At 41.3% G+C, this 12,327-nt stretch overlaps 2 protein-coding genes across 2 annotated transcripts; one reads left to right on the top strand and one right to left on the bottom strand.

The window, feature by feature from the left end:
* Positions 1-4,891: 4,891 nt before the first annotated feature.
* On the bottom strand, positions 4,892-6,732 carry LOC119725645 (zinc finger protein 235-like). The gene is made up of 2 exons (XM_038197129.1): positions 6,666-6,732; positions 4,892-6,433 (listed from the first exon to the last, which is right to left on the bottom strand). The coding sequence occupies exon 2, from the start codon at positions 6,211-6,213 to the stop codon at positions 5,092-5,094; it is 1,122 nt and encodes a 373-aa protein (XP_038053057.1). The 5' UTR covers positions 6,214-6,433; positions 6,666-6,732; the 3' UTR covers positions 4,892-5,091.
* Positions 6,733-6,781: 49 nt separating this feature from the next.
* Positions 6,782-10,460, top strand: LOC119725646 (methenyltetrahydrofolate synthase domain-containing protein-like). Its single transcript, XM_038197130.1, has 6 exons — positions 6,782-6,877; positions 7,328-7,431; positions 8,250-8,363; positions 8,720-8,833; positions 8,994-9,084; positions 9,585-10,460. Exons 1-6 carry the CDS (start codon positions 6,874-6,876, stop codon positions 9,974-9,976), a joined length of 819 nt encoding a protein of 272 aa, XP_038053058.1. The 5' UTR covers positions 6,782-6,873; the 3' UTR covers positions 9,977-10,460.
* Positions 10,461-12,327: the final 1,867 nt, after the last annotated feature.

A 12,327-nucleotide genomic window follows, 5' to 3' on the forward strand; every position in this document is an offset into this window, starting at 1 on the left:
CAACACTAGCTGAATTCAAGGGACATATCAGTAATATCCACCAGTAGTCTATTTCCACACTCAGTGCGCAAGTTAGCGTTGATGTATCCGGCAGGATATCTTGCTAACTTAAACAATGGAGATGGAGATGGAGAAGCTATAGGACTCCGTGCGGCGCTAAGAGGGCGCCCTTTTACCTAGCAACGACGTCCCATGGGCGGGACAATTCGCTGGTTGACGCGCACCGTTCCTTGTGTGTGACGCACGTACACCAGGGGATTTGTACTATGTCCAGTCAGGCAAGATGGCGTCGGTCGGTCACCCCCAACTGTACTCTCTTTGCCGGTGAGGGGGTACTTGTGAACGGAGCGGATACACGGACTTAACAAAAAGTCAAGAGACAAAATAACAAACAGCAAGAGACACAAAAGAAGAGAAAAAAACAATAATCAAAGGATATTAGCAGCAATCAAAGTGCATACCATACCACCAATCACAATGGGAGAACATTGGATGTATAATACGCGTGTGAGAACATTGGATTGGAGTGTTGGGGAACATTGGAGCCTTTCAATGCAATTTTCCTAAAAATGATTTTCGCGTCAGAACCGCCTTCCGTCAGGCATGCAGCCGACGTATTCATCTTTCGAAACTAAATCGGTGAATCTGACGAGCGCATACTTTCAACTTCAAGGTCATCCACATTTCCCCATAAACTTCGGTACCAAGTCCGGATCATCTTGGACCCGTACTTGCTCCAAATATCAGGTGCAAGGCCACAAAACCCTCTGTTAAACCTAAAGGGACCGGGGCAATGGACTTCCCCACTGGCAGCTGTTTTCCCGATACCGTTCCAAAAACTATTTTTCCCGGAACGGAGATTTCCTGACTTTTTAGCCTCGAGTCTTGCGCATCTTTTGATACCAATATACATGAAATTCCGACCATGGGTTACCGGCACATGGGTTACATGGGTTGCCCACTGATCTCTATATAAAGACTGGATAGCGGATATGCATACAACATTCACACAGTAGACTTTGCATATTGACCAATTCGCCCCCGGTCTCACGAAGATGGCCGCGTATATACGAACGTTCTACGCGTAAATACGCGCGCGTTGTATCAACAGTTGACGCGCATTTTGGTCACGTACACATATTATGATGTTCTAAAAGGAACACATTTCCGTAGTGATTATTTTTTCAAAAACGCCGAAAAGGTGATTTGCGGCATTATAAAAGTAACCACTACGTTAGAAAAATTGTAGTAAACCTTGGTCAGTTGGTCAGTGGTGGTGGCCAAAATATAAGTCAAGTGAGCCGCGACGTTACAAAAGAAATCATGCTGTCTATAAAGACGGCAACTTGTCCTTTGTAGATCACCAGCCGGTCTCACCAATATGGCGTCAAATTCGTACATTGTGCGGCTCTTTATTAGCTATCCAGTCTTTATATAGAGATCAGTGGGGTTGCCAACACCGGCACAGCTGCGTTCTGCGTACAACGCAGCGCGCGCGACGCGCGCGCCAATCTCCATAATTTGTTTATACGATTTCTCACGAGACGGTCACACCATAGCAAAGTGTTCACTTTTTATGACCGAAAAGGTATTTATGAGTGGCAATAAACGTGTGCTTGAACGGTATTAAACCCTATTGTTTGAGACCGGTTGGAGTGTGGATGCCGATTAGTTGCGCCTTCGGTTCGGGTCGTTATCAGCACCCAGACTCCAACCGGTCTTAAACATATTTACCGGTATTCCCCTTGTAAAAATTGAAAATAATGGAATAACCCAGAAGGAGAGAAAGACCGAGAACAAAACTGATCGAAAAAAAAATCTAAATAGATTCACTCTGTCTGACGATATGCTCTTGCTGTAGATCGTCTTTCATGATATAAAAATATTGTTCAGGGAACTGTCGGTAATGCATGGCCATGACCAAACCAATCAAACCAACCGATCATGCATGCCATGTGCACGGTCACGGTGGTGGCGAATGCCGCGCGCAACTAAACGAACGGCTTTTACTTTACTGCGCAAAGTGGACGTAATTAATCGAAGTGCGGATGGAGTTACCATCCGGACTAAATACGAACGTAGACAAATGTAAAGAAAAACATAAGCGTTCTCCACGAGATGGTAAAGGGCCTCGCGGCTACGCCGCTCGTCCTAGTCTTTTTACGTGTCAGCATCCGGGGTGCGTCACGTGTCCGGGTATAATAAGCGCGTGGGACTTGACTAAAGGCTAGCTTTCTGTCGCACAATGACAAGGTCCTTGAAGTTGAACAATGCGTTCACTGATGCGCGTGTTATTTGCATATTTACTGCTAGAAATGTTTGTCAACTAATTCAAGTGAGAATTTCTACGCCAGCTGATTAGCATAAAAAGTGACCTCGCAGTTTCTGTTGAAAATGGAGACCGTTCGGCCTTAAAAAACGGTGATATTGTGTAAATGTAGCCAAGGATCAACTACCTGGTTTTTGGGCTTCCATCTGAGGGCAGGCTTGATAAAATTACGGTTGAAAAATGGGTCCTATCTGCCTGAGAAAGGGGAAGGACGCCACTTGTAAAACGGCTTGGGAACTATCACTTTTCGGGACGGGTGATTTTGTTTTGGTGTGAATATTTTAAACTGTAATCTGCTAGTCCACCCAAAATTGAAAAGAAATGAAAAGATAAAGTACAAGACAATCATTTAATTTTTGTTTGAGAAACCCCAGTGATGTCGGCTTGCGTGTTATTTGGCCTTGAACTTTGTTGATTTTATACTGTTTTCAATGGGGTTGAATTGGTTCAATGCACTCTATACATTTCCAGCACGTTGTCGTACAAGTTGGTACCTTGATGCGGTCTTCACTTTTTCTTTCAAATGGGGCTTGCGGTCGCTGCCGAAGGTAATTGAACCTGATGGGGAGTAATAAATAACCGTCTGATATTTTCTACACAAACCCCCGGTGTAGGGGGTTTTGCATAGAAATTCTCCGTTACGACATACTTAGACGCGCACTATTGCCAGTATAAATGGGGATAATGTGCATGGCATTCGCCGCGGCCGCGTGCACGTCGACTCATTATCATAAAATATTCAACCATTATATTTGCTGCTCTTCCGCCGTACTGAGCCGGGATATAATTATATCATAACGGGTCCATAGCCCAGGTCGATAATAACCCCAATGGTGTTTAGACTAAAAATGAATATCATTAAAGGAAACACGTAATTGGGATTTTTATGACTTAAATACCTTTAAAGGGAATGTACAACATTTGCTTTTGCTGCAGTTTTCAGAAATAAATGGTTTGGAGGATTAGTAAAATGTTATAGGAAATATTGTTAAACTGACTTGTTTCACGTTTTAGGCTTGTAGATGCTGGAAAAACAAAGAAAACCAATCATGTTCTTGTAGTCTGGTTCCCTGACCCCACTTAAGATGAAACAGAGCAATTTATAGACTTTGAGGAATTGTAAGGTCAGAGAATCAGTCTACTGAGCAGGCTTGTAGTTGTACCCCCTTCCCCTTCACATGTGTGCAATCAATTGCAACAGTGGAATAACTAACTACACGTATGAAAAAGTAGGAGCAGTTTTTGAAAAAATAGCCAGCCGACCAGCTTTAAAAAATACAATTTTTCTTGAAAATGACAGCACACCAGGATCCACGATTTTACAGGATGCTTTAAACTGTCATTCCCTAAGGTTATTTTGTGACAATTTGATCGTTTCGTTTTGAGATGTTTGCACTGTTGTATCTTCCCTGTAAATATATTTAAAACAGCTTTCTTGCCACGATACTATGCCTTTGTTTTCTTCTCCTTTGAAGCAGTAAAAGGGAGAAACATTTCATTTTTATGCTAATGAAAATTTCCATATTCATGAGCCAAAGCGTGATGTCATTCAAGGCAGAACAGTATGTCTCTACTATAGCTTTTTGTACAAATATATAAAACTGTTTTCATTTTTTTGGGGGGGGGGGGAGCTCCACTTTGTGGTCATGTTAAACAACTTGTTTGGACAAAAGTAGTGGCCAATATTTCTTTAAAAACTTTTTTTGTGGGTAATTTTGAAGGACTAATGTTTGTACTGCTCATAAGGCACTTTTGACAAGGAGTACCTTGTGTGACAAAAGCAAAATAGCGCCCTCTTACATGTACTGATGAAAGGATGTGCTAATCATTGAAAAATTACCACTTTCTTGTCACTTTCAATGTATTGTTGCAACACATAGTAATGTGCATGAAAACAAGATGAGCTGAATTTCCACTGCATGTTTCTTTTAAATACTTGTATTACAATTACAAAAATGTACAAAGAAGAGGTACAGCCTCCTGGAGTGGCTGAAAATTGAGCAATTTTAAAGAAGAAATAATGAGCTAATCTTCCTCAGGGAAGATGTCAAAACATGCTGAAAAGTGGTTTTCAATAAAGTGTGGCGACCAACAATAAAAACACACAACTTACAGATTATTGGAAAATCTTGGACTTTTTTATCATCTTCCAGAGATCTTGCATATTATTGCACATTTGAGTAGAAAATATGCTTTCAGGTTATCAGTTGATGACCGAGTGTTCAAATATTCTGTAAATTCGGCCCAAAATGCAGCACAGCCCTAGTCTAATCAGTACTTGGAATTTTATTGGCTATTCTTGATTAGGCCAAAAAAAAAATAGTTCTGCTTCCGATTACATGGCATTCGAAAATAGGGTAGGTAGGTAGGGAAATATTTTTTCTGGCCAATTTTTTTTGTGTACAATCATATGGAGGCGTCTGCGTGTAGTCAAGGGCAAAAGGTAGAAATTGATGGTTTTGGGTAATTTTTTCTCATTTTTCCAATAAAAAAATTAGGGTAGGGGCTGTCAGAATAGGGTAGGTAGGGAAACCGGAAACAGAACTATTATTTTTTTTGGCCTTATCACAATATCTACAAAAAGATGACTACCATGATAGCCTTAAATACTTGAAGTCAAAGTTAAAAACAAACAATAATTTTATTGTAAAATGACAAAATTTATATATCTAATCACATCTTGACATTATTAATCAATAATAAGTACACAGTATTGAGAGTCCCAAAGTTTTGGTCTGGAACAAGTACTGCTGAATTTATGACTATGAGTCTATACTGCAACAGTTCAACCTCTGATGTCGTCTCAAGTTACAAAACTGCCTGTAAGTTTTATTGCACATTTCACACGAGAACGGTTTGACCTGGGTATGAACAACGCAATGCCTCTTCAAGGAGCTACTGTGCCGAAACGTCTTCCCGCATGTCTTGCAAACAAAGGGCTTTTCTCGAGTGTGAATCCGCACGTGCCTCTGTAAATTATGCTTGCTAGAGAAAGCCATCTTGCAGGTTTTTTGCTCACAGACGTAGGGCTTTTCTTGGGTGTGAGTTCGCTTGTGTTTCTTGACGCTGCTGGAGTCGATGAAAGCTCGGTTGCAAACGTCGCAGGTGTAGGGCTTCTCGTTGGTGTGGATTCGCTCATGCTTGATCAGGTTGGAGCTGTCGGTGAAGCCCCGCTGACAGACGCTGCAGCGGAATCGCCTGTCGTTGGCGTGTATCCGTCGGTGAGTTTTGAGGTGGCTGTGATAGCCAAACACTTTGAGGCATACTTCGCACTGGAAGGGGTGTTCGCCGGCGTGCGTTCTAGCATGCTCTGTCAGTTTGGTGCTGTCATCAAACGCCCTGTGGCAGACATCGCAGATTAGCAGCTTCCCAGCCTTGTGAACCGACTCGTGCTTGCTGCGGCTGCTACTGACGGCAAAGGACTTTGGACAATACCGGCACGCAAAGGGTCGCTCTTTAGTGTGAATGCGACGGTGTGCCCTAAAGGTACCCCTCTGCGTAAAGGCCCGGTTGCATATCTCGCACCGGAATGGTTTCTCGTTGAAGTGGATACGCAGGTGAGACTGTAGCGTGCCGGTCAGCGCGAAGGACTGCTTACAAATCCCGCACGGGTATGGACGCTCCTTTGTGTGCACCCTCTGGTGACACTTCAGGTGGTTCAAATCTGCAAAAGTTTTGTCGCAAAACTCACAAGTATGGGTGTGGAGTTTCTCCCCGGTATGGACCCTGGTATGCTTCTTGAGCTTGTAAAGGTCGGTGTAGGACTTGCAGCAGATGCTACAAGTGAAGGGTCTGTGGTCCGTGTGGATTTTCTTGTGTCGCTTCATGTTGCTCTTCTGCGTGAAGGTCATGCGACAAACATCACATTGGTGTCGAGTCATCATGGCTGATCATTACTTGATCATTCACTCAGATCAGCTGACCTAGCTCTGCAAGCTAAGTCAACAATGTTGATTTATTCTTGTACAAAAAGTGAGGTTTTGACTTCTATTTGCCACGGACAAGAAGACATGATCCTAGTCTTTAAAAAGCTAGCTGAAAAGCTGTCCCTCTTTCCGCATCATGACCATCGCAACAGAAGCACTTGCAAAAGCTTTGCATTACCTGGAAAATGACATTGACAGACACACGAAGAAATTTGTCAGTATAAAAACGCATTGCACAATATGCACATAAAAATAAGCTTAACTATAAGACAACATCATCATGTTCAATAATTTTGAATCAACAGTGGATTTTCAACCTCTGGATAAACGCACTTTTGCCAAGAAAGAGACATAATGTAAGTGGTTAATCAGAATTCGTAAAACAACAGCATCTATCATTTTATACTCACAAATTCACCTTGACCATGAAATTCCTGACGGACACACCCTTTGTGTGTGCGGCGACAATAACAATGACTAGCGCCCTCAAGAGTTTTCAGTCGCTATCCCAATCTCGCTTTTGCATGCATGGATCATTGGATGCGATGCAAACTCACGTAAACAAGCAGTAAATGGGCACAAGCCTAAGCATATTGTTCTTTGACATTGCTACTCAAGATGGGTGAGTATGAACTGCTTTATCTTCTTCTACGAAAAAGATGTAATTTAGTCCCTTCATTTTTCAAAAAGAGCTGTAATTTGCAGGCCGGCTGGGAAAGGATGGGGGGGGGGGCGCGAGTTAAAAAGAGGTATGCAATTGCAAAGGTGGGCGTGGCACTGGGCGTCCTGAAGCTTCTTACTTTATTTTATTATCCTGATCCTATATTAAAGAGAACAAAACTTTTATTTTATTGGACTCGCTAATGATGAAACGTATTGCGGGAATGTCATGGAAAGAGGGCAGAAGTTTGATTTTTTGAAGAAAATTATTTGTTGGCCTAGAACTACGTCCAGAAATATAAGGTTTTATAAACCTTACAGTTCTGGAAGTAGGCCTAAACATGGTGAAATGACGACAATTTTGTCCAGCTGAGTTTTACACTAAATTAAATGTAATACCTTCTTTTCACAGACGTAACAAAGGCTTCAATCAGACAGAGAGTGTGGAACTTTCTGGAAGAGAAGAATATAGCCTGTTTTCCCAGACCAGTTCACCATCGCATCCCAAATTTTAAGGTTCAACAGCTAGCTTTTTTTTCCACAAAACATTTACACATATTTTATTACAACACAGTGGCTATCGTTAATACGCATATACGGCAGCCGTAACGTGACTTTAAACTGCTATCGTTACGGAACTGTCTTGTTCCCTGGCATAATAGTATTCAACGTCATGATCTTTGGCTGTTGGAAACAGACTATCAACCAAATGGTTCTCAGACTTTTATTTCCATTTTTTTAAAAATCCTCCAAAACCACTGATCACAATGAAGAAAATTAAATTTACTCAAATAAATGGAACAATTTGTTTAAAAACCTAAAAGTTAAGAAATCTATTTAAAAAATATGTTCGTTGTATTTTGACAGAGCTGTAATGATACTGATAGTATTCGAAAAATGTGTTACAGCTGTCGTAACGATAGCCACTTTGTTATTGCTTCATATGCTACTTTGTTAGTTGTGAACAATGGCCACTGGAGACTTGAACTTTTCAAAGCATTTTGCAGCAAGTTTGAACTGTTTAACTTAACTTAAATCAATTTTTTCCCCACATATTTGCAACTTGCAATAACTTATTCGCATTGATGACAATATGAATACATGCAATTTCTTTGTGTTGAAATAAGGACAACAGAATACTTTTTATTTTGCCTTTCCACTTGCAAACGAAGTGACACAAAGTACACAGACCTCTGATGGATTCATGGCTTCACAGCCTAGTAATAATCACAGATTGGTATTTTGGCCAATTTTGATACTTTTAGGCCAAAAAATAAGTGAGGGAGTATGGGGTAAATGTGATTGGGTCTCTGGTGATTTGTTGTCATAATTAGGGTGCCGCAGCAGCCAATGAGAGGCTCAAACATCTCGATGCTTTCCAGACAGCTAGAACTGTGAAGGTCAACCCTGACAAGCCGCAGGAACAGGCTAGGTTCCTCACTCTGGAAGTAAGTTGAAAAACTAGTCTGAAAATTTGAGACTCTCAATACCGTGTATGAGAGTACCAACAGTTAAAACCCTAACCCTCCAGGGAATTTTCTGCATTGAAGGTCAAAGTCTGGTTGAAACCCAAAAAATGTTGACCAAAGACATTGTTAGGACTCTTAGTACTCCTTTACTTGGTCACAAAAAGGGACTTTAACAGTGGCATCAGTGACAATGGTTTTAATGATGGTGGTGATTAAAGATGCATTCCCATTGAAGCAATGACAAGGCGTCATGGTATTCTGTCTTAAAAACAAAAAGATAAACAGTTCTTTCCCTGAGAGCTTAAACTGTTATCCTTTTTTGATGTAATCTTCAGGCTCGCAAAACTTTGCTTGTGCCGACTCCACGTCTGCGTTCAGGTTTATTCAACCGCATCGTACCGCCTCCAAACCCTAACAAAGAGGACTTGAGGAAATGCTCCACCTCTCAGGTACAACTTGGCAAATTACTGAAACTTCAAGAAACTTTGGTAGTTCCAAGAACTTCCAACGTCTGTTTGAGTTAATTATACAGAAGTTGAATGTACTAAAGCTATTTAATTGATTGTAGTCATCATAAAATTTGTTATGAATGTTTCATTCTTTGAACAGGGTGTCAAACAGTTCAGCCTGCCCGTTGGTCTGGACAGTAAAATGACAGTGGATATTGTCATCATTGGCTCTGTAGCGGTCAGTAGAAAAGGTGAGTAATGGGGGGAAAAAGGAATTAAGCCATTGTCTTCTGGGCTGATTGAGGGTCAGGGGTTCGAATCTGGTTGTGGGCCATATGTTGTGTCCTTGGGCAAGCCACTCCACCCAACTTGCCTGTCTCTACCCAGCAATATCAATAATGTATTCTGAACTAGTTAGTGACTTATAACATGGGGAGTGTGGCCCTATGGTAAGAATTTTTGGCTCAAGATTAGAGGGTCAGGGGTTCAAATTCAGCTGCTGGCCATAGGTTGTGTCCTTTAGCAAGCCACTTTACCCAACTTGCCTGTCTCTACCCAAGAGAGTACAGTGTAAATGAAAATGTATTAAGGACAAGTTAGTGACTTATAACATGGTAACCTGTAGTAATGTTTGGGACTCGTCAGAGCTCATCAGAGGGTAGATTTTGGATCCCGTTGCAGGTCATATGTCCATAGGCAAGCCTCTTTACCCTTTTAAAATAGATAGTCTGCATTTTTTTATTGAATGCAGGCTTTAGAATTGGTAAAGGCGAAGGTTACGCCGACATGGAGTTCGCCATGATGTCGACCATGGGGGCCGTTGACCAGAACACGGTTGTCGTGACCACCGTCCACGACTGTCAGGTGATGGATGATATACCGGACCACCTGATTGGGTCACATGACCTCACAGTGGACTACATCCTCACACCGACAGAGACCATCCGTTGCGACTGCGACAGACCCAAGCCGTCTGGTATTGTGTGGTCGAAACTCAACGCAGAGAAGTTTTCGCAGATCCCGATTTTGAAAACCTTGCGTTACAAGGAACAGAAAGCTGGAAAGGATGTTAGACTTAAAGATGAGATTGATGATGGTACCCAAAACCATGGTAACCAGAGGACTGATGCAGTGAAAAACTAAAGCTTTACACTTTGTGTATGTATAGTAACTGTCACTTATCGAAAGTAGAGTCTGAAATAAAGTCTTCCGGGATTACACACGAAAATGGGAGTTAAGTAACAAAAAAAAAAAATATACAACTTTTGCTGGCAGTTAGTTTTTGCCTTTAAGGTTTTAAAGAGACATTGCCAAAGAAATCCTTAATTTTTTTGACACTTGGCCACTTTAACTGCGCATGCGCACAATGACATGGGTCACAGGATATCTGGGATAATCAAACGCTTATCGAAGGCACATGAACGTGCAAGGAGACGGTCGCATGATGCTTCACGTTAATAACAAGCAGAATGGCATTTGCGCAACATCTCTCATACAAGACGCTTGTCAGAATTTTTTGCCCAAATGACCTTTGACCTGGACTACTTCATCGAAATACCAAACTGGCTTAGGCCAAAAAAAAAAAGTCTCCAGTTTCTGGTATGCGCGCGCGTCGCCGTAGCCATGCGCGTCGGCAAAATGGAGAAAAAAAAAATTTCAATGAAAGATGATGTCTCAAAACCGCCAAACTCACTGGTTTGACTGGAATCCTGCTGCTGCACAATTTTAATGTGTTTTTAGATGGGGTTATGATCGAGAATAGGCTTTATGTGGCCTCTCTGGTCTCCCATAATATTTGCACTAAGTTTAGTCGGGCACCATTTGCAGTCATCAGCCGACATTTGAAGCAAAAAAAAACAGGTAACAAAAAAACCGCGTCGCCACACCACTTTTTGGGCAAGCTCCATACCAGAAACCGAAGACTTTTTTTTTGTTGCCTTATTTAGCCTAGTCCTGTAGACTATGATTTTCCATTTTGTCCGACAAGTGCGTAACAATCTTTGAGGCTAAAGATACGAGTACTGTACCTCTTCCCAACTTATCCATAAAACATCTTCAAAGAATCTTGTAAAAAATAGATCATTCACAAAACATATTAACAAGGCGCGATACAGCATTTTGAAAAGTACTTTATTAATTATACATTAGATTTTAAAGAAAACTCAGAAAGTTTATCTACTCTACTTATATTTAAAAGGATTTCAAAAAATTAAAGTTTAAAGTTGGACTTCAAATTGAATTCAGAGCTATTGGAACTTTGTCGACTGAATAGCATCAAAAAGTGTTGATTGTACAGATACATTTATAGAATAAAGAGCATTAAAGTACCTGAAAGTTGGGTGCATATAAATGGACCATTGTTGACCGGCTTGGTTTTTTAATTTTTTGGCTGTAGTTTGCTTTAGGAATGATAACCTTAGAGATATACATTGTAAGTTCACGTGAACTTGAAGGGATGATTTTTCATTCAAGCACAGATTTCAAATAAGCATGGACACCATGGGCCTTAATGTTTCTTTCGTGGCAAGGATTTTGAAAGAAAAACTCAGTGTCCAGAAATAGCTTAACACTGACAGTCTTTACCTCGATGCTCATTTGAAATTTGTCTTCATACACCAACATCTCCCAGTGGTATTTATCCAGTGATGCAGAGCACAGATTCATGCACATGAGATTATGGAAAAGGGGGATTTTTCTAGTCTTCAGTTTTCCTTAACCCTAACTCCCCAGCCTAATTTACTAGGAACCATACCCATTCAGGCAAATTCCAACACCCACATGGGAAATTGTACACACACACACACTGTTGGACTTAGTTTCTGGAGGTATGCCAAACCCTGTGTAAAAGACCATCTGTTTAGGGGAACTGTACCTATCCCAACAGATTTAAACACAAACCTGCTGTTGAACTTTTATGGGTTGTGTTTGGTTAGGGTTAAGCACCTCCATGTTGTCAGGCCTAAGATCTTGGCCTTTGTTTACATGTACATGTACTTTCAAGACCACACATTATAACTACCAAATGCCTATAGACTCCATGCACAGAGAGTAGATGCCACTTTTTGCCACTTGGGAAGCTTCAGCAGGGGGACACTGCGTGCGTGTTATGGTCTAAATGCGTATGGCACAAATGATGCATACCTTAAACCCTAACCCTGCTAAATGCAACAGGAAGCAACAAAGGTAAACAGTTGTTGCATACTGTTGCATTCAGCATGCAACTCATGTCTCGTGCTTGTTGCATCTTGTTGCATTTAGCAGGGTAACAGCTCATATTGCCAAGGCAATACAACATACCCCATTGTTGCATTTGGTTGTATTTAGCAGGGTAACTGCTTGGTGTCAAGGCTGGTATACACTAAGTTCACTGCACAATGCAACATAATCCACTGTCGCAACTTGTTGCATTTAGCATGGTTCTCATTTCAGCCACGTTGCATTTTGTTGCATTTGGCAGGGTGCCTAGAGAAAACCTGTTGGGGGTTAGGGTTTTA

Source organism: Patiria miniata, unplaced genomic scaffold, assembly GCF_015706575.1.
Source record: "Patiria miniata isolate m_02_andy unplaced genomic scaffold, ASM1570657v1 HiC_scaffold_19, whole genome shotgun sequence".
NCBI classification, from domain to species: Eukaryota; Metazoa; Echinodermata; class Asteroidea; order Valvatida; family Asterinidae; genus Patiria; species Patiria miniata.

What these genes read in the sequence shown, in the direction of transcription:
- LOC119725646 (XM_038197130.1), top strand. An exon ending in ATCGCATCCCAAATTTTAAG is followed by an intron (nt 7,432 to 8,249) that starts GTTCAACAGCTA and finishes TGTCATAATTAG; the next exon opens with GGTGCCGCAGCAGCCAATGA. An exon ending in CTAGGTTCCTCACTCTGGAA is followed by an intron (nt 8,364 to 8,719) that starts GTAAGTTGAAAA and finishes TGTAATCTTCAG; the next exon opens with GCTCGCAAAACTTTGCTTGT.
- LOC119725645 (XM_038197129.1), bottom strand. Translation starts at nt 6,213, where the DNA reads ATGATGACTCGACACCAATGTGATGTTTGTCGCATGACCTTCACGCAG.